Source organism: Chelonia mydas, chromosome 2, assembly GCF_015237465.2.
Source record: "Chelonia mydas isolate rCheMyd1 chromosome 2, rCheMyd1.pri.v2, whole genome shotgun sequence".
Taxonomy (NCBI): Eukaryota; Metazoa; Chordata; order Testudines; family Cheloniidae; genus Chelonia; species Chelonia mydas.
The window spans coordinates 54,647,181-54,668,976 of record NC_057850.1 but is presented as its reverse complement, the minus strand read 5'-3'; the positions used below and the strand labels follow the sequence as shown (position 1 = coordinate 54,668,976).

The 21,796-nt window shown below is 40.6% G+C and overlaps 1 protein-coding gene across 1 annotated transcript in view; it reads left to right on the top strand.

Annotated features, from left to right (window-relative positions):
• The window catches only part of CRISPLD1 (cysteine rich secretory protein LCCL domain containing 1), a 63,627-nt gene extending 46,360 nt beyond the window's left edge, over nucleotides 1-17,267 (top strand). The window contains exons 11-15 of the mRNA XM_027818710.3: nucleotides 10-53; nucleotides 142-214; nucleotides 2,469-2,544; nucleotides 14,475-14,605; nucleotides 17,007-17,267. Coding sequence (XP_027674511.2) covers nucleotides 10-53; nucleotides 142-214; nucleotides 2,469-2,544; nucleotides 14,475-14,605; nucleotides 17,007-17,058 — 376 coding nt within the window. The 3' untranslated portion in view covers nucleotides 17,059-17,267. The remainder of the gene's footprint in view (nucleotides 1-9; nucleotides 54-141; nucleotides 215-2,468; nucleotides 2,545-14,474; nucleotides 14,606-17,006) is intronic.
• Nucleotides 17,268-21,796: the final 4,529 nt, after the last annotated feature.

Genomic DNA, 21,796 nt, shown 5'->3' with positions numbered 1-21,796 from the left:
TTCTGTTAGCAAATATCAGTCTGCTAATTCCTTCACAGTCTCCAAAGTAACAGGTTAGCATTTATTTATATATTATCTTCATCATACACTGGAGTGTATTTTGACTGCATATATCTATTAGTTTCTGTTTTATTTCTTCAGTTCAAGCTATCACCTGTGAAACAACAGTGGAACAGCTATGCCCATTTCAAAAACCAGCCTCGCATTGCCCAAGGTAAGGGTCTTGAATCTTTCTGTCAGATCAAAGCACAAAGAAATAGTCTTTTTTATCAGAGGTGTTGAGCACCCACAATTGATGTTAGTGGGAGCTGTAGGTACTCAGCATCTTTGAAAATCTCGCCACAAATGTTTTGCTTGTCTTTCAGGCTCTGGTTTAAGAACTTTGTCAGCTAGTAAATACATTCTGAGGAGAGGAGGATCTGTATACTTTTATTTATTTTTAATAAAGGGTCTTTTACACTTTCTATAGAGCATGAGTCTTTTTGCACTTTTCAGAAGTGTGGTCTAGTGGTTAGACCAAGAGACTGCAATATATATATTCCATTCTGTATTACTGACTTGCTGTGTGCCTTGGGCAATGGATTTCTGAGCCTCAGTTTCCTCCTCTGTAAATAGATATCATGAAAGGGTCTGACACATCCCTGTGTCTTAGGTGTTGTTTGGTTGGTTGGGTTTTTTTGGAGAATAGTAGGTCAGGAAAATGTTTATGTTTGCAAAGAAATATTAATAGATTGGTAAAGTAGGCCATAGTGAGAATCTTGTCTATAAGCCAATTTATAGCTTTCAGCAAAATGTGTGAGGTGTGTATTTGATATGTGTATTTGAAACCAACATTTTCACTCTTCGAAAGAAGACTGTGCCTCAATAGTTTGAGGAAGGAAACCTGTAACCATTCTTAAAACCATAGATGAGTCAGAGGTAAATACAGTGTAGCGTGATTTACCGCAAGAGTGGAGATATGCACAAGAGTAGTTTTGTAGCTGTCCTACAGTCAATAGAGTCAGCAAACACAAAGCCAGAACTGCTAAGAAAACATCCCATAATGTAGCATTTGGTTCCTTGGACTCATGTGGTGTTTGGATATAGCTGCATAGTCTTTCTGGATAAGGTGCAGAAATAAGTAAATGAGTGAAATGCAGGAATGGATGGAGCAAATCCCATCCTGACATCCATCTTTCTTCTCTCTTGTTACTACACAATATAATACATTCTAAAGTGAAAAAATAGAAGCCATTTTTAAGAAAACATTTAAAAATAAAAACCTGAAGTCAAAGAGTGACAAAGAGATCAGTTTTAAAAACTCCAAAGCAAAGTCCTATCCAACACTGTCTGGGTGCCCTGGACACACATCTTAAAAACACAACCCAGCAAGTTACAAGCAGCAATAAATCATGGCAACAGAACTTTTCCTCCACAGTCTGCCAACCACACCTCAAATACTAATCACAGGTAACACAGGCATTTATCACAATGGCGAGGTCTGTCTTTAAGAGGAAAGGCTGCAGAGGAATAGCCAGGCACAGGCTGGAGAAAGGTAGTCTTGATCACTGTTGCTATTTGATCATCCAGAAGCAGCTGGGAGTCTAACCACACCCCCAAATCACAACCTTTGGTCACAGATATTGGAGGAACTAATATAACTTCCAGTTTTTATGCTTCCTTCCTCCAACCCCCACATCACCTCAGTATTCTCAGGACAAAGTTTCATCCAACTTACTCTTATCCATGCCCCAGAGGTGCCTCGGCACCAGGAAAGGCATTTGATGGTTCTGTCTGGATCGGATGCAGTAGAGATGGCTGTCATCAGCACAGTGAAAATAATTTAGCCCATGATTTTTTTACCCACTTTCCTAACGGTCTTGCACACACATTGAATAATAAGAGGGTTCCAAGAAAATCCTTGTGGTACTCCAAATAGATATCATAAAAGGGTCTGAAACAGCTCTGTGTTGTTTCATTGGGGGGTTGGAGGATAGGAGGTCAGGGAAATATTTGTTTGCAAAGAAATATTAATAGATTGGTAAAGTAGGGCATGGTGAGTATCTTGTTTATAAGTCAATTTATAGCTTTCAGCAAAATGTGTAAGCTGTTTTTTTGAAGCCAACATTCTCACTCATCAAAAGAAGCTTATGCCTCAATATTTTGAAGAAGGAAACCTGTAACTGTTCCTCAGGGCAGAGGCGGCAATTGCCCAGCACTGCCCTTTGCGTCTTCTTTGCCAGAAAAGCCTGGAGCTACTGAAGTCCTCCACCACCCACTCTTGCCAGGGACCAGAAGTGCATCAATAACACCTCTTAGTCCATAGCATCAATACTAGCTGATCGATCTAATATCATCATTATGGACACCGTATTATCCATCACTGAATTTATTGATTGTCAAATTCTGAAGCCCAGTTTCATGAAATATCATGGTATTGTAATATTGTAGTTACATTATTAAAATGTATGTTTGTGTTCAATTTTCAGAGTGTATTGTCCTCGCAACTGTATGCAGGCAAACCCACACTATGCGCGTGTAATTGGAACTCGAATTTATTCTGATGTAAGTAGCATGATTTATTCAAGCTATTCATGAATGTGGATGATGAAACTGTATACAATGAGAGGATATTGCATAGTGTGACAATTCAGGCCTAATCCTACATACCTCATGCACTCAAAGACCAAAGTTTTCAAACTTGGATGCCTGATTTGAGCACACACAGCTCCCACAGAATTCAGTGGTACTCAGCTCCTCTAAAAATCAGGACAGTTATTTGGTGCCTAAGTATAGATTTACATGCCTTACTATAGGCACCCAAACTTGAAAATTTTGGTCAAAATTGCCACTGACTTGTATGACATGAGCAACGAATGAAGGGTTAGACCCTTAATGACCCTCTCCAGATACAAATATATTTTCTAGAATCCAGTGAAATGAAATACCATGTTATTCTAAAAATAAATATACGTAATCCCATTATTTTGGACATATCTCAGTTATGGACAGTCACATATTTGTAGCAGTCTTCAAAATTATAAATAAGACTTTCCGATGGAAAGCAAAAGAATACCATAAAGCTATTTTTGGAAATCTGCAAAATGAAATCTATTTCTCTATCATCTCTTTTTCTCCAGTGGGAGTACAGTACCCATTCATTGTTATTAGAGAAGTGCTCCTGAGCATTGAGATGCTGACAGTTATTCATGTTTAATTCTTTTTAAAGAATCTTTGAAGCATGTTTTCAAACATACAGCATGAAAGTCATGCCCCAGCTCCCCCCAATCACACACACACACACACACACACACACACACACACACACACACACACACACACACACACACACACACACACACACACACACACACACACACACACACACACACACACACACACTTGTCTTGGGTGGAGTTCACCCACCAGAAGCAGAGCACAGCTCCATTTCCCCTTTTTGAATACTATTTCAGCCCTTGCCACTGTAGGGTTCCTGCTCACAAAATCTGTATATGGTGACTGCTCTTCCAATCCCCCAAAAAGCTTTCCTGATGGCAACATATCTGGAACATATCCAGATCCTCTGTTCACAACGTGCTTATATGGCTGTACCCCCTGCACTCATATGCATTCCCCTTGGGGGTTCAGATCATGTCTCACTGGGCTCACGAGAGGGTTAGGGTGAGGATCTCTCCTACTTTATGTAGAAAGGGGGGATTGGATTTCTGTATGATACTTTTCCTCCTGGACTTGGTGATGGGATGTCTGAATGGGTTAGGGCCCACACAGTGAATGGGCTAGGGGTTGAATCGGAGGATGGGACGCACATGATACTCCCCCTGGTCCAGCAGAAAATAGTCAAAAAAGTTAACACAGTTTCATGTCTGAACTTTCTCCTGATTCTTTTCAGTGTCAATTGGTGCCACCTTGGCACAGAAGGGTCCCTGGTAATGCAACTCTGTTTGAGCCATGATTATTCAATCTTTATTTTATGGGAGAGCCCAAGGTCCCCAGGCAGGACCACATTGTGCTAGGTGCTGTAGAAACATGAAAAAGAGACATCCTTGCCCTGAAGTACTTATAGTCTAAGATACAGACAATGGATAGGGCCAGAACATACAACATACAAACAAATGGACCTGGTGAAGATTGGCCTGGCTTTATTATACACATGTATAGTATTTTTTTTTAATTGAGATTAGAGGTACTGAAAAATGATGTAGGGAAGGAAAGAGCCATGATGGCAAGCAGTCAGCAGAGCTTCAAGGAGCCAGTATGAGTGCAGGCCCTTCCACAAGATCAACTGTGTTTTGGAGTGGCATTGCTGTGGGGGAAAACACCAACTTGCTGATTGGACAATGCAGGGGGATCTCCTCAAGAAAATCTTCATGGGGAGATCCTAATGAAAAGTCCCCTTCCATGGCTTTGAATATAAGGGAAAATCTGGGCCCAGGATACTGGATAGAGAGGTTTTGTGGCATGAATGTCACTTAAAAAGAATTGCATGAATTTTCTACAAAAAGTGGAAACTAGGTCAAATTACAAAGGATGAATATAAAAAAAACTACACAAGCATGTAAGGACAAAATTAGAAAGGCCAGGGCACAAAATGATATTAAACTAGCTAGAGACATAAAGGTAACAAGAAAACAATCTGCAAATACATTAGAAGCAAGAGGAAGACCGAGGATGGGTAGGCCCATTACTCAACTAAGAAGGAAAGACAATAACAGAAAATGTGGAAATGGAAGAGGTGCTAAATGACTTTTTTCTTTCATTTTTCACCAAAAAAGTTACTAGCGATCAGACGTCTAACATAGTGAACGCCAGTGAACATGAGAGAGGATCTGAGGCTAAAATAGGGAAAGAACAAGTTAAAAATTACTTAGACAACTTAGATATCTTCAAGTTGGCAGGGCCTAGAATACTCACAGAGCTGGCTGAAGAGTTATCTGAGCCATGGAAAACTCATGGAAGACTGGAGAGATTCCAGCAGACTGGAGGAGGGCAAATATAATGCCAATCTGTAAAAAGGGAAATAAGGACAACTCCGGGAATTACAGACCAGTCAGCTTAACTTCAGTACCCACAAAGATAATGGAGCAAATAATCAAACAATCTGCAAACACCTAGGAGATAATAAGGTAATAAGTAACAGTCAACGTGGATTTGTCAAGAACAAATCATGTCAAACCAATCTAATAGCTTTCTTTGACAGGGTAACAGCTTCATGGATGGGGGGAAGCAGTAGATATGGTATATCTTGACTTTAGTAAGGCTTTTGATACTGTCTCACATTATCGTCTCATAAATAAACCAGGGAAAAATAGCCTAGGTGGAGCCACTATAAGGTGGGTGCTTAACTAGTTGGAAAATCATTCCAAGAGAAACAACAAGGTAGATCAAGTTTTAGACCAATTGACTTTGACAAAGTTCCTCTTTATCGAGTCCAATCTTGTGCAGTTAATCACTTGGATTATACCCATTAGGCGTTAAAATAGTGTACATTTTTGCCAGTTATGATACCTGGCAACACCCTTTGCTAGTTTTACCTTCAGTTTAATTGTTAATTGTTTAAAAGTAGGTGGGAACTCTTCTTCACCTTAGTCTATGATCCTTTAAACTGAATTGCTCTTTGACTTTCTAACAAACCAAATCCATTTCCAAAACATCCATTTTTCAGTCAGAAAACCAATGGATTTTCCTGTATTTATTTATCTGTTTTGTGATGAGGAGAAAGTTGTTGCAGCTGAGCAGTGGTGCTATTAGGAAGTGTATTGTCTTGCTACAATATGCAGGGGACTTTAGATACAGACTGCACGCTGTTTCTAACCTGCATAGGATTTTTACATAGGAGGAGATATGCTTAGCCTTGGAGCAGGCAGCAGCGGGAAGTAGGAAGGATGCAGTCCTTTGCGCTGTGTTCCTCTGTCATCTGTCCAGGGAGCAGCAGTGGGTTAGCTGCAGAGGAAGCAGTTCACCGTTTTCCCAGTAAGCCGCATTAGCCTGTGTATTTAATCAGTCCTCAGTAGTGTGATGACAAGTAGCTGGCCAAGGTGATGATACTCAAACACTTTAAAGTACTTGGAAATCTATGGATGAAAAGCACTATATATGTACTAATCATTATTATGAGAAAGAAGTAATACTTAATAAATAACTTGGGCTCCCACCTTGCAAACACTGATATACACTGAATGCATCCGATGAAGTGAGCTGTAGCTCACGAAAGCTTATGCTCAAATAAATTTGTTAGTCTCTAAGGTGCCACAAATCCTCCTTTTCTTTTTGTGGATACAGACTAACACGGCTGCTACTCTGAAACCTCATGTACATGAGTAACTTTACATATGGGAGTAGTCCCTTATGTAGTTCAGTACATCTCACTGAGTTACTCATGTGCATGTTTGTTAGTATGTATGTCAACAGGGGAAATGGAAAAGTGTGTGCCTTTTGAGGAAGGAATTACTTTCAGCTCGCCAGTAGCGGTCTGAAGTCAACGCCCTGGAGTCAAGATGAGTTACAGCAGACTATCCTGTTAGAGGATAAACACTAATATCTACTGACCTTCAAGCAAGAAGTCCCATTGATCTCAAAAGGCCAAATCCTGTGCACTTTGCTATTGTCCCAAATAGCCTCTAATTAGTCTCCTAAGAGTTTTGCTTTTAAACAATTTACTTTCTCAACATTCATCCATGTTATACAGAAATATTTGAAGCCAGGTTGCTTGGAAAAAATGCATCCATTGTGCAAAGGAAATAAAAGTTTTTGCAAACCTATTTTTGCAGCATTCGTGAAGCTCTAGTTAAGACTTTTTTTTTACACTAACTAGGCTAGAAGGTTGAAAATACTGCTGCATAGCAGGCTGACCAAAGTGTTTTATTCGTAAATCGATTTAGAAAATTTTGGTTCTACTTCCGTTCTCCCTGCATCTAAGCAGGGACGACTCTGAATCCTCCATGGCGCCCCACAACATTTTTGCTATTTTCTTCTCATACCATTTGTCCCAAGCTCTGAGGTTACAGTGACTGCCCCAATCTTGATGAGATTGCTAGATATCGCATTACCCTCTGCTCTGTCAGCACTACCAGTCTATTTGTCAACTTTTCCCACAGATTAACCCAGAACCATGTACTTGTGCACAGTGTGTAAGTAACCACATGCGTGTTTCTGTCACTGTTACTCATCCTCCCTTCCCCTGTACCCTCCATTTGTTTTTTTGCACCCTCTTGTTTTGTCTTATCTTAAAGTAGATTGTGAGTGCTTTGAGGCAGGGAGTGACTCTTACTCTGTGTACGTACAGTGCTAGGACAATGAAGTTAAATGCTATATAGGACCTCTAGGCACTCTCATAATGTAGATAATAAATAACAATAGTATATGCCACTCTCACAACAGACTGTACAAATTACTCACTCTACTAGGGGCCTGCACACACTACCAGATCCCTGTTGGCCCAGCGATGCAGACTGTCCACCTGGCAATTTTTTGTCCTATTGGTAGACCACCCTACAGCTTCCTGCCTTCCACTCATGAAAGCAGGAAGTCCACGCTTTCAGCTTCCCCTATTCCAATTATCTAATGCTTATTTCTGGCATTTTGATATTATGCCTTATGCCACAGAACTTTTTAACAGTATTTATACTACAGTTTTCAGAGTTTACTTGGTGTTTGCAAAAGGTATAAGATTTGCAGGAAACTGAATCAGATGATGACTGAGGTGAATTGTCAAAGCTTTCTGGAGATGCTTTTGAAGCACCTACTTGTACAGTGACTGGCTTTTGCCACTGCTATTAGTCCCTGATTCCGAGCACCAAATACACCTACAGAATAAAGAGAGGCTTTTGAAGTTGCCAAGTTATCACTTGTTTCACACTTAGAATTTGTTCTGATAAAAGATTTGATGGGCCCAGTTCATTCCTGGTATGATTCCATTGACAGTGATGAATCAGTGTGTTCTTAGCTATATCCCACGTATCTTCTCTCAAAATAAACTCTTAGCAAATTCCTGTTTCATCATCTTATTTTCATATCAGGCATCACTGCCCTGAGAACAATCTTTTATGATAGAGAATCCTGTGGTAATATTTTTGAGTCAATCACAAATGTAAAAAAGTGGGCCAGATCCTCAGCTGATGTAAATCAGCACAGCTCCATTGACTACAGAAGTTAATGGAGCTATCCCGATTTACACTAGCTCAGGATCTGGCTCATATTTATAAATGCTTTTGCTTCAATTAACTACATGGAAATCCTTTTCCTAATATCTTCGAATAATTGTCCATAACATTCTGCTGTGGAACAGGGTAAAGTACTGAGAGAAAAACAGAACTATTAGCAGTCCTATCTGTTATGAATAACATTGGGAACAAATGGGAACTAGACAAGCCATTTACAACGCACACTTTACTTCTCTACAAAAGAAAAAGGACACTAAACTTTCTAAACTACTACAGGCTACAAGGGGCCACAGCAATGGTTCCCTCAACCCACCCAGCAATATTGTTAATCTATCCAACTATACTCTCAGCCCAGCAGAAGCTGCTGTCCTATCTCGGGGTCTCTCCTTCTGCCCCTCCACCCCCTCGAACATGATACAGTTCTGTGGTGACCTAGAATCCTATTTTCGACGTCTCCGACTCAAGGAATATTTCCAAAATACCTCTGAACAACATAATGATCCACAGAGGCCTGCCTACCAACATTACAAAAAGAAGGATTCTAGGTGGACTCCTCCTGAAGGTCGAAACAGCAGACTGGACTTCTACATAGAGTGCTTCCTCCAACGTGCACGGGCTGAAATTGTGGAAAAGCAGCATCACTTGCCCCATAACCTCAGCCGTGCAGAACACAATGCCATCCACAGCCTCAGAAACAACTCTGACATCATAATCAAAAAGGCTGACAAAGGAGGTGCTGTTGTCATCATGAATAGGTCGGAATATGAACAAGAGGCTGCTCGGCAGCTCTCCAACACCACTTTCTACAAGCCATTACCCTCTGATCCCACTGAGAGTTACCAAAAGCATCTACAGCATTTGCTCAAGAAACTTCCTGAAAAAGCACAAGATCAAATCCGCACAGACACACCCCTGGAACCCCGACCTGGGATATTCTATCTACTACCCAAGATCCATAAACCTGGAAATCCTGGGCGCCCCATCATCTCAGGCATTGGCACCCTGACAGCAGGATTGTCCGGCTATGTAGACTCACTCCTCAGGCCCTACGCTACCAGCACTCCCAGCTACCTTCGAGACACCACTGACTTCCTGAGGAAACTACAATCCATTGGTGATCTTCCTGATAACACCATCCTGGCCACTATGGATGTAGAAGCCCTCTACACCAACATTCCACACAAAGATGGACTACAAGCCATCAAGAACACTATCCCCGGTAATGTCACGGCTAACCTGGTGGCTGAACTTTGTGACTTTGTCCTTACCCATAACTATTTTACATTTGGGGACAATGTATACCTTCAGATCAGCGGCACTGCTATGGGTACCCGCATGGCCCCACAGTATGCCAACATTTTTATGGCTGATTTAGAACAACGCTTCCTCAGCTCTCGTCCCCTAACGCGCCTACTTTACTTGCGCTATATTGATGACATCTTCATCATCTGGACCCATGGAAAAGAAGCCCTTGAGGAATTCCACCATGATTTCAACAATTTCCATCCCACCATCAACCTCAGCCTGGTCCAGTCCACACAAGAGATCCACTTCCTGGACACTACAGTGCTAATAAACGATGGTCACATCAACACCACCCTATACCGGAAACCTACTGACCGCTATTCCTACCTACATGCCTCCAGCTTTCACCCTGACCACACCACACGATCCATCGTCTACAGCCAAGCTCTGCGATACAACCGCATTTGCTCCAACCCCTCAGACAGAGACAAACACCTACAAGATCTCTATCAAGCATTCTTACAACTACAGTACCCACCTGCGGAAGTGAAGAAACAGATTGATAGAGCCAGAAGAGTTCCCAGAAGTCACCTACTACAGGACAGGCCTAACAAAGAAAATAACAGAACGCCACTAGCCGTCACCTTCAGCCCCCAACTAAAACCCCTCCAACGCATTATTAAGGATCTACAACCTATCCTGAAGGATGACCCAACACTCTCACAAATCTTGGGAGAAAGGCCAGTCCTTGCCTACAGACAGCCCCCCAACCTGAAGCGAATACTCACCAACAACCACATACCACACAACAGAACCACTAGCCCAGGAACCTATCCTTGCAACAAAGCCCGTTGCCAACTGTGCCCACATATCTATTCAGGGGACACCATCACAGGGCCTAACAACATCAGCCACACTATCAGAGGCTCGTTCACCTGCACATCCACCAATGTGATATATGCCATCATGTGCCAGCAATGCCCCTCTGCCATGTACATTGGTCAAACTGGACAGTCTCTACGTAAAAGAATAAATGGACACAAATCAGATGTCAAGAATTATAACATTCATAAACCAGTCGGAGAACACTTCAATCTCTCTGGTCACGCAATCACAGACATGAGGGTCGCTATCTTAAAGCAAAAAAACTTTAAATCCAGACTCCAGCGAGAAACTGCTGAATTGGAATTCATTTGCAAATTGGATACTATTAATTTGGGCTTGAATAGAGACTGGGAGTGGCTAAGTCATTATGCAAGGTAGCCTGTCTCCCCTTGTTTTTTTCCTGCAAACCCCCCCCCAAGACGTTCTGGTTAAACTTGGATTATTGCTGTGCACATTGTAAGATGAGCTGTTGCCAGCAGGAGAATGAGTTTGTGTGTGTGGTTTTTGGAAAAGGGGGGGGGTGGGGGGTGAGAAAGCCTGGATTAGTGCTGGAGGTGACCCACCTTGATTATCATGCGCATTATAAAGAGGGGTTTCAAAGGGGGATGCGCTGTTGCCAGCAGGAGAGTGAATTTGTGTGTGTGTGGGGGGGGGGGAAGGGTGAGAAAACCTGGATTTGTGCTGGAAATGGCTCTACTTGAGGATCACTTTAGATAAGCTGTTGCCAGCGGGGGAGTGAGGTGGGAGGAAGTTTTGTTTCATGGTCTCTGTGTGTATATAATGTCTTCTGCAGTTTCCACGATATGCTATGCATCCGATGAAGTGAGCTGTAGCTCACGAAAGCTCATGCTCAAATAAACTGGTTAGTCTCTAAGGTGCCACAAGTACTCCTTTTCTTTTATTGGGAACAAATGCTATTTGTGAAAGGGAGGCTTGTGGTTAAAATGCCTTTGCAGAGTAATGCTATGCTGTGGTAGCTATTGGATATTTTGCTGAGTAGCAAAAGAAGGAAAATTATTAAGCAGCTTGGTATTCAGATTCTGTGACCTGTTAAATACTGACGAATATCAGAGCGTTCACCGCACACTGATAAAGCAAGGTCATGCAATGCTGTGTGAAATGTTTGTTACCTTAAAAGTGCATTATGTTGCCTTATATATGTTTGGGGCTGAGATAATATCTGAATTAAAGCAGCAGCTCAAAGCTGCTGATGGAGACTTCCAGGGAGAGTATGCCTTTAAGGCTGCTAATAAAATGACTTGCTAAGTAATATTTAGAAACAGAAGATAAACCTGTGGGGGTGAAATCCTGGCTGCACTGAAATCAATGGGAATATTGCCATTGACTTCAATATGGCCAGGAATTCATCCAAAATGTTTACCCAAGAAAGGCTGGATAGGATGCTAGATGGTCTGACCCTTCAAAATAGGAAACATCCCCCTATTTAAAATAAATTACTTCAATACAAAAATTATTTAAGGGCTAAGAATGAAGGTCCAGTTAACACCCAGAATTAAATGACACTTCCTTTAGAAAACTCTATACATTTGTCCCATATCCTCACCTCTTGCATCAGCCCACAGAGCAGGCCGGGACATCAGGGTCACAAATCTCCTCATCCAAGCCTTCATCCCATGTCTTCACTAGTGCAACCTTGTATTTTCTGGCCTTAACTACTGCATATTTGCATCCCTCATGTTTTTTCAGAATGCCATCTTGGTTTCAAAAACCATCTTCTTGGCTCATTATTCTTACCACATAAACCCCTCCTTTGAGTCTCCCACTGGCTTCCTCGTCCCACTATATAAATATAAGCTTCTTGTCTATACTTTTAACACCCCAAATATCATATCCCCATTCCACTTTACTGATTTAGTAACCTGTTGTGATGTCAGCTCTGCCAATGTTCCTAACCTTTACCATCCACCCATCAGCTTCTCCCTTAACCACCTCCAAGCTTTCTCCCACACTGTCCCTTTTGCTTAGGGAAAAACACACTAATAAAATCCAAGCAGCCATTATCTTCCTTCAGATCCTTCTGGAGCACTCACCTCTGCTATGATGCCTACAAAATCAAGCCTGCTTGTCATGTTTAGACAGGTGACAAGCTGTGGCCTTTCCTCTTCCTCTTCTTTCCTTTTCCTACTCCCTTCCTCACTTCCTCTAATGCTAATTAAAAACAAACAAGCAAATAACCCCCCTAAAATACATGTAACTACCCGGGCCAATTCTTCACCGTACTCATTTGCACCATATTCATTGTGGTACATTGCATTCACATCCCCCACCCTTCATTTGTATCTTTAGACTGTAAATCCTTCAGTACAAATCCTTCTTTGTCTCTCTTCTGTGTTTGTACGGCACCCAGCACAATAGGACCCCGATCCTAACTGGGCCCTTTGGGCACTACCATAATATTAATATTTAGGAGCAGCAATAGCCCTAAATAATTTAAATTAGTCTCTTGATCACTGGCTGCCAGGTTGGGAATACAGCAAAATCCTAAGGCTGTTAAGGGAGGAAGGAAAGAAAGGTACTGAATAGTATAAACTCTATCTCCTCTGGCTTGTTTAAGAGCTGCAGTCAATTATTCTGAGGTGGAAAACTTAAAAGGGCCTTTGGATAAACTTTGTCAAAGTTATATTCTCAGATATTTTGTGACATTCATGGACTGACTATATAACAGTGAAACTGGCAACTTCAATGGTTGGAATAGGAGTTGGTAAATAATTGCTATTTTGAATTCCTGTATTTTATGTAGCATTTCGATTACAAAATAACGAGAGTTACAGATGTATGTTATTCCAGTTCCAGCTGAAAGGTAATGCAGGCCTTGTTTAAACTGGTCTTTCCATATTGATATTTATACTGGTTACGTTTTTAATGTTGATTCTGTGGAATCCTCTTACAGTGAAGACTTTTTTTTTTCTTCTTCACAAAACAGCTTGGTTATAAAGGGAGATTCCCTGTACCTGGAATTGCAAATTGCACAGTGCTGGGCATTGAAACAAACAAGGGCTTATCTTCTGCAGTATAGATGGAGTTTTACTATATCTGCAGTTCGCTGAAAATAGCATTACGTTATTAAAAATTTTAAGTAATTAAGCAGAGAGATTACCAGTTCTCTGAGTAATGGATTACTCTTCTATGCACTTTATTTAAAATAAATATGTATGTAAATCATCAGAGTTGGGCAGTTTCATTAGAGCACATTAAGGACCCTGTTCTGCAGATATTACTGAGACAGAATTCCCATTGACTTCACTAAGAACTTTGCCTGTGTAAGGTTTGCAGGTTTGGTCCCCACATGATGCAACGTTCTTTAGGAATATACTGTCAGAACTTTCTTTGCAGTAAGAGGACATGCAGTTCAGGTCCAGCTACAGATTAATATTATGGGCAAGTTCTTTTATAAAGCAGTATGGGGAATTAGGAGCTCAAGATAGGAATAACCACAAACAAGATTGCAACAACTGAGTAAAAATTGAAGACTCAAGTCAAACACTATTGCAACATGCTCTACTTAGGGCTACCCATTAAAAACATTTGGAGACTGAAGTTGGCACTTATTGAATGGGGAATCTTGCTGGGAGACTTGTTGTTCATTGGTCTCTGGGTGGAGTTTATGGTATTGGTTATGAACTTTAAAGCCCTGGAAATGGCCTACCTGAGGGACCACCTCTTGTTGTTTTTTATGGCACAACCGTTAATTCTTATTGAAGACGGACTATCTGAGTGGCGATGTTGCCACAGCTGCAGTCAGCAGGGGCACTTGAGCTGGATCCCCTTCGTTACAAAAGGGGGGAGGCTGACAGGACATCCCTGTGAGGGCTCCAGGACTTTGGAACTTGTTTTCCCCTCCTTGCACACCTTGGTCCTAAATATCCTGAATTTGGTGATTTTCCAGACATGCGGCAAAAGATACCTTGTTCTCTGGACAAAACTAATGGGGCTTGCTTCCAGTTGATGGAGGGGGCTGGTGTCCTGCTGGCCAGCCAGCTGAGTTCCTGTAGAATGTACTTCAGTACTGCTGAGGATTAATTTAATTGCATTTATTATATGACTAATTATGATAAGGTATCTAGAGCCATGGATATGCTTCTTTATTATTATTTTTAAATCTAAAAGTTAATGAAAAACATAATAGAACTAATGCAAACAAAAACTCTTCTGCTCTTTTCTCAGGTGTCTAGTATCTGCCGGGCAGCAGTACATGCTGGAGTAGTTCCCAACCAAGGAGGCTATGTTGACGTTATGCCAGTAGATAAAAGGAAGGTGTACATCGCCTCCTTTCAAAATGGAATCTTTTCAGAAAGGTAAAAAGCTCAGTTTAAAAGACTGTTGTTTTCCCTTCTCCTAGTAATGCATGCCATCATTTTCACATTCTTGCACTAAGTCTCTGTGTGTGGTGAGGTTAAGGGGGGTGTGTGTGTGCTTGAAAGCTAAATAAATAGGATAACATGGGTGACTTACAGGGTTGTGTAAGAGTCACAATGACTGGAGAAGCTGCGGTACCAGAACTGCCTGTCTCCTCTAAGCTCATAAATCATAACCCTAAAAAGCCGCTTATAAATCAAAACGACTCTCTTGTTTATTGATCCTGTGGCAAATAATGCAATGTTTGCAAAGAAAATTACCTTTGCCTCCTTTTGCATTTTTTAGATTAGTGATTCATTCAGTTGAGTGGGGTTTGGAATGGTCCAGTACTTGCTGTTTATATGGCACCCTCTTACTGAGGGTGGATTATATGAATGACCATTAACTTTTTGCATATCTTTGTATCAATGAGCGTACTCTACAAATGATACGGGCAACAGATTAACATATAAAATAATTTCCTAAGACATACAGATGTGTATCTGAGTCTTTTAAAATCACTTACCATTATATAGTACCTTCTGTGATGACATGTGCCTGCATATTTCCCGTTAAATTGAAGTTCTGAAATATTTTTCCGGGTTCTAGCAGAACAAAATTTTGACTTTACAATATTCTTGGTACGTCCCATTCACAATCATGAAGCTAATTGTGAACTCTAGAGCTGCAAACTGTGTGCCAGATCATCCCTTACACAAGAATTACATGCATGTGGAAAAGAGGAAACAGCGAGAATGATTGTGTAGTCTGGTGGTAAGGGTACTCAATTGGGAGGCCCAAATTCATGTCCCTGCTTCAAGCACTAATTATTTATACATAGTGGAACAGCTTCACTAGGTGAGATTGAGACAGCCTTTCCCCCACAAGACTCATCCATAGCCCAGGGATTACAGCACTCAGCTGCTCCACTCACTTGGAATGCGGGAGACCCAAGTTCAAATCCCTTCTTCACAGCGGGAGGATTGAATTCAGGTCTCCGACAGCCCAGCTAAGTGCTCTAACCACTGGGTTCTAAGGTGGGTACTGCCTCCCTTCCAATTTTATGAATGGCACCTAAGTCCCCCCCAAAAATAAGTTTGTCCAAAACTATTCTGTGAATTTGTCAAATTAGTGACAATTTTTGGGTCAACCAAAACTTCTTTTTATGGTAAATAAACAATATGTCTGAAAATTTTTGCCCCAGCCTAACTGTGATTTGTATCTGATTAGTTGCCTGGATTTTATGTGTGCAGAAAAAGTACTATTTGGGCACTATTAACCCATTGCAGCCTTTTAACAGTTTATTTAAGTAAATAGATATCAGTTGTAAATGATGCAGCAGGTATTTAACAGCATAGAAGACCCTGCATTGCTAATCCATATCCCCAGCGAGAGGCATTTATAAACTAAAAACTTAAGATTTCAAAGCATGTATAGCAGTTGCACAGCTGCTAGTTTCAAATGGAAAGAAGCCAAGATGATGGCTCCAGTGTGCCATCTGCCTCGGGACTGTTTGTCCTACAGAACCTGCAGTTTGTCCTACAGAACCATGACACTGTTCAGCTGTGTGGCTGAAAGACCAGCAAAACTAAGCAGTTCTGCTATCGCTAATGTTTACAAAACAGCATTCATTCCATAAGTTGTACCCTCAGGCTCTGTAATAATTGACGAGAAATCATACACATTCAAGGTTTCAGAGTAACAGCCATGTTAGTCTGTATTCGCAAAAAGAACAGGAGTACTTGTGGCACCTTAGAGACTAACCAATTTATTTGAGCATAAGCTTTCGTGAGCTACAGCTCACTTCATCGGATGCTGTAGCTCACGAAAGTTTATGCTCAAATAAATTGGTTAGTCTCTAAGGTGCCACAAGTACTCCTTTTCTTTTTACACATTCAAGGCTTTCCCCTAAATATTAGTATTCGCTTTATTTGTTTTGTTAATAAGCATTTCTTTTGAAGTAAAGAGCATCAGTGGTAGAACTGTTAGTATTGATTACTGTATTTCTGGCAGAAAGTTCTATTCTTCTGATAAATTAACCCAATCCTGCTCCCATTGAAATGAATGGCAGGGTTATATAGCAACTTTGCCATTGACTTCAAGAAGAACAGAGGTAGGCCCTTACTCAGGATTCTCTAAAACCTACTTGCAATATGTCATATAGAGAAATATGGCCTGAATCTGCCACGGCATCAGTGGCACAGGTTCCAGCATTCCTCCTGCACAAAATAATTTGCAGGCTCAGAGCCTAAGAGCCCAGTCAATGAGAGTTCTGGACTCGGAAGGCTTGCACCAGTTCCTAAGAGTGCATTGGAGTGTTGTGGTCTTATAAATAACCTCTGGGATTGTTTTATTTTGCAGTTTACAGAATCCTCCAGGAGGCAAGGCTTTCAGAATATTTGCCGTTGTCTGAGTCCAGTTACTAAAGCGTAAAAAAACAAAATAAACTGCAACCAGAGCACTTGGAAGAGGATAATGAAGATCACTTAGTATACTTCCTAAAGTTTGTATAAAGCTGTAACATTATTGTACAGAAGATATCAACTATTTTCCACCAAAAGACTTTCAGCTGCATGAAAATCTTAATGGAGAAAAATCTGTAAAATTAAACATGGGAGAAAATGCATTTGAAAAACTACGATATATAACAATTTTTTGAATCCTGTGTTAAATATTGCTATATTTTCTTAGCAGTTATTCCTATACAGTTAATTCAAATCTCATAAATGTTCTACATTTTTTATCTGAATACATTATTGTACGGTGCTTTATGTATGCCACTAACAATAACTTAAAAACGACACCATGGATAGACCAGAGATTTTATATCCAATTTACATTTAAAAATTGACACAATAAATCATGCCTGTAAATCAGTAGTATAACATTTTTTATGATTTACTCTAGCATTAACCAACCTAAAAGAAGAGGTGGAGTGTTTTATACTTTACACTAATTATTAGACAAATATCAGATTTTTTTAAAAATTGGAAATGGAGATGACCATTAAAATGTGTTCCTTTAAAGAAACATTTTTTGTTAAGAATGGTCAGTTTACATTTTTTTAATTTTCCAAATTAAATTTGATGATAAACATACTGTTATTGGACGTGGGTAACTCAGTCAGTTCAAATAACCAGATGCTAAAAAAGTCATTTTCACACTGAGAGGAGGAATAAACTGAAAGGATTAAGTTCCCAATTCTGCAGACTCACACAAGCTTTACTTTAAGCCTGTGACTAGTTTCATTGAGTTCAGTGGGCTTCCTTATGGGAATAAAGTTAACCTCACATGCATAAGTAATTGCAAGTTTCAGGCCTTAACCTGTACATGGTATCTGTGTGCTACACATAGATTTGAGGATCAACAGTCAACACAATCTCTACACTGTTAAGAAAATGGTAACAAGGCCAATCCCCCTTATTCACAACCTGGCGGATACTCCTGCAGGCCAGGACATATAGCGGTATGGAGCCTAATGAAGATTAACTCATTTATTGCTTCACCATTTCCTTTTAATTCATTTATGGTGAATAGCCGTGTGCATTAATTTTACCATATTATGGTATATGAAGAAAATATAATGGTGATACTATGTTTCTTTCTATGAAAAGTGTATTGTGCTTTAAGACTGAAAAGCTGTTGAACTTTATTTTTGGTATTTTTGTTTCTGCTGATGAATTTATTATTTCTTTCTAACTTGTAAACTTATTGGTATTCTTCATATTTCAGAGTATTATTTTCTGTCCTTTGTTTTGCTACATGTACTACCTCATGTAGTTAGGCAAGCCTTGTTAGTTTTTTTAATCAGTTTTGAATAAAATTAATTTACATAGTAACTGTAAAATTGGCAATCTCTATTTTTTTTCCCCACAGAAAATATGTTTGTCCTAGCTCAAGAAGAAAAATACCAGCTACATAAAGTTTTTACTTTTGTTGCTGACCAAAACATTGCAAGTGGTTTGTAGGACATGGCTATAGAAAGAGGTTGAGGTTTTAAAAGCTGGCTAGGTGAGTTAGGTGCATAGCTCCCATCAGTTATGCTGGAAGTTGTAAGGATAATTCCTCTGGTTGGTTTGAAAGTCGCCATCAGGATATATGGGATTAGGCTTCTTTATAGTACATTCTGTATCAGGAAACTGACTATGTATAAAATGCCATCACCTTACTCAGCCCATCTACCTCCTTTATATGTGGTTAATCTTTTACTAATGGAATTTCACTAGTGCAAAGAGGCTCAAACAAGAAATATTCCTGGTAATATGTGCTTATAGTTCTTAGAAACTTAAGGTTTTAATACTTTTTTTATTCTCATAAACCGTACAGAACCCTTACAGCTATGGAAGAATGAAATGGAGTATTTTCTGGCTTGCATGTAGTCAGCCACAAAGAACTCAGCTTGACTTTCAGACTCGAGGTTCTGGTTTGAAGAACTGACAGTTAGAAAAAGTCGTTATTTGTAATAATGTTGGTGGGATTTTTGTTAGAGCCCCTCCTTGGGATGGATTGTGAGGTAAATTCTTCCAACCCCCACAATTGCTGTCCCCCCTCCTTTTTGTCTATCTGTTCTTTCTGTTGCTTTCCTTCTGGTCAACTTTTTGCTCTTCTGTGTGATTTTGCTGACTCTTCTCTCCCCTCTCTGTTTTCTCAAATCCCCCTCCCCATTCACCAGAAGGCTGCATGAGGCAGGGCACCACTGATGCCACCCAAGACTGAGATGAATACCAAGGAAGCAGAGAGGAGAAGCTTGGGCTGCGGGGGCGGGGGGAGGGAGAAGGTTTGGGGGGGGCTGCAATCCTGTACATGTGAGTGGCTCCTGTAACCAGCCTTATGAGTAGCTCTATAACAGGGAAGTTGCCTCCCAAGCTCCCCTTGCAGCCTCGGATGGCTCTGCAGAACTCTGCCTCTTTTTCCCTTCTCTCCTGGGGGCTTCTCAATAATTCACCATCACAATCCAATGATAGTTAAAACACTCCCCTTCTGGGATCCAATTTATTTAGTCCTAACACACATTAATACTCCACACCAACTTTGCCCAGCTGGCCACTGATTCCACAGTTCTCTCCTTGAAACTGAAGCCCGCAGCCCTCCTTCCTGGAGTTGGGTTCAGTTCAAACTGGTCCAGCCACTCTGTGACAGGCCACTAAGGAGAGCAGGGAAGGAGGGTGAGTGGATGACCTATCTTTACGACACAACTCTCATCATAGCTGCCTGCAACTTTTCCAGTAGATGAGGCAGCATGTTTGCAGCACATACCCTGGTGGATCTGGGCTGCTACAGCTTTCTCCACCCATCCTCTGAGTCGGTCTGGCCAGCCCCCCTATGTTGTGAAATTCTGCTATAAATGAACTGTAAGTTAAGCCGGAAGAGCTGACAAGGAAGGTGTCTGCAGGCAGTTACAAACCTTGGACCAGTTCGTCAATAGTTGAAGTCAACAGCATTACATCAGTTTACACCAGCTAAGGCCCTGTGCCCAGAATGTGATGACAGGGTGGGGGGGGGGGGTATTACCGCAGACAATCATTAGTAATCAGGAAAAGCCCAACCATGACATCTTTGCTAGTATCAAATGTGAAAATATACAAAAGGAAACCCCTCTGTTTGCTCCACCAGCTAGCACACGCCACTATCCCACAGGGAACGCTGCCAAGGAAAACTGCAAGCTGGGGAGCCCGGTGGAGTTTCCAGTCCTTTAGGTGGGTACTTTCTGCAGAGGAGACAATTTGGCCTGTGAATTCTATGTACAGTATATGGGGTAGCTGAGCCAGGGAGGCAACCCATATACCCTCAGGTAAGAATAACTTTGTCTAGAAGTGTGTCGTTTCTTGAACTGGCAAAGTGCTAAATTTCAAGATAGGTAAACATCATAGACATTTGGGTGGAGAACATCAGCTGATTTTAAAGCATGAAAAAGCCTAGTTTATTTGGCTTTATTGATACATATGCATAAAAACTTGAATGCTGTGTAGCTTGAAATGGCTGAGACATACTCATGTCCTTACACACAATGTCTTCTGGGAGGCTATAGCTTTTGAAGTATGCTTTGGATTTGGCAAAGATATAAGATAACCCAGATTCATGGCAACACACTAGAGGATATTTACTTCCTGCATTTTCTTTATTCATAAAAAGGAACAGACTTAGAAATATCAATATTTAGAAATGATAAAGATTATGCATATAGTACAATACTGCTTTTGCAAGGTTATGTAATAGCTTAGACTGAAATATTGTGCTGTCATATTCCTGTCCTTTCTAACTATCTTAGGGTTTTCTATAGCACTTAGGAAAATATAGGGAACTATACAGAGAATGAAGAGCCTGAAGAGCTTTGTCTCATTGCCTGTTTACTGTGCAAGAAGCACCTTTTACAATTTTTCTAAAATACTGTGATATAGTCTATTAACTGGGAAATGGCATGGGATTATGTACTTCAGGACCATATTACAATGTATATATTATGCTTACGAAGGTACTTAAAACCCTCACCAAAGTCAGGCCCTGTGTTGGCATGATTATTTTAATTTTTCAAATGAATATAATGGGAATATAATATAAAGCCATACATTCAACCTTAGCATTAGTATTCTCCTGCTGCTAGGCAACAGTGATGGTCAACAACATTTCACCTTAGATGATTGGTTTAAATCTGACCCAGGTTGATAGAGCATCTGAAAGTTGTCACCAACTATTCAATAGTCTATGTTTAATGACTTGGTTGTGTTAGTCTGGGTGCTAAAAGACTGGTGTCTATGTCACAAAATACCACCATTATTGTTTGCACTAAGATTTTATATTCATTCATAGATTAGAAGATCAGAAGAACCACTCTGATCATCTAATCTGACATTGGCCACTCGCATAACATTGACCACTGGACTTCCCTGAATTAATTCCTGTTTGAACTACTGCATATCTTTTAGAAAAATATCTAATCTTGAACTAAATGTTTCCAGTGATGGAGAATCCATCATACCCATTGGTAAGTTGTTCAGTGTTGAAAATGTGCACCCTATTTTCAGTCTGAAGGTGTCCAGCTTCAGCTTCCAGCCATTTAGTAAATATTATTTAATGTATGTATTGTAGCAGTGCCCAAAGGCCCCAATAAGATATGGGACCCTGTCAGGCAAGGCAGTGTACAAACATATAGG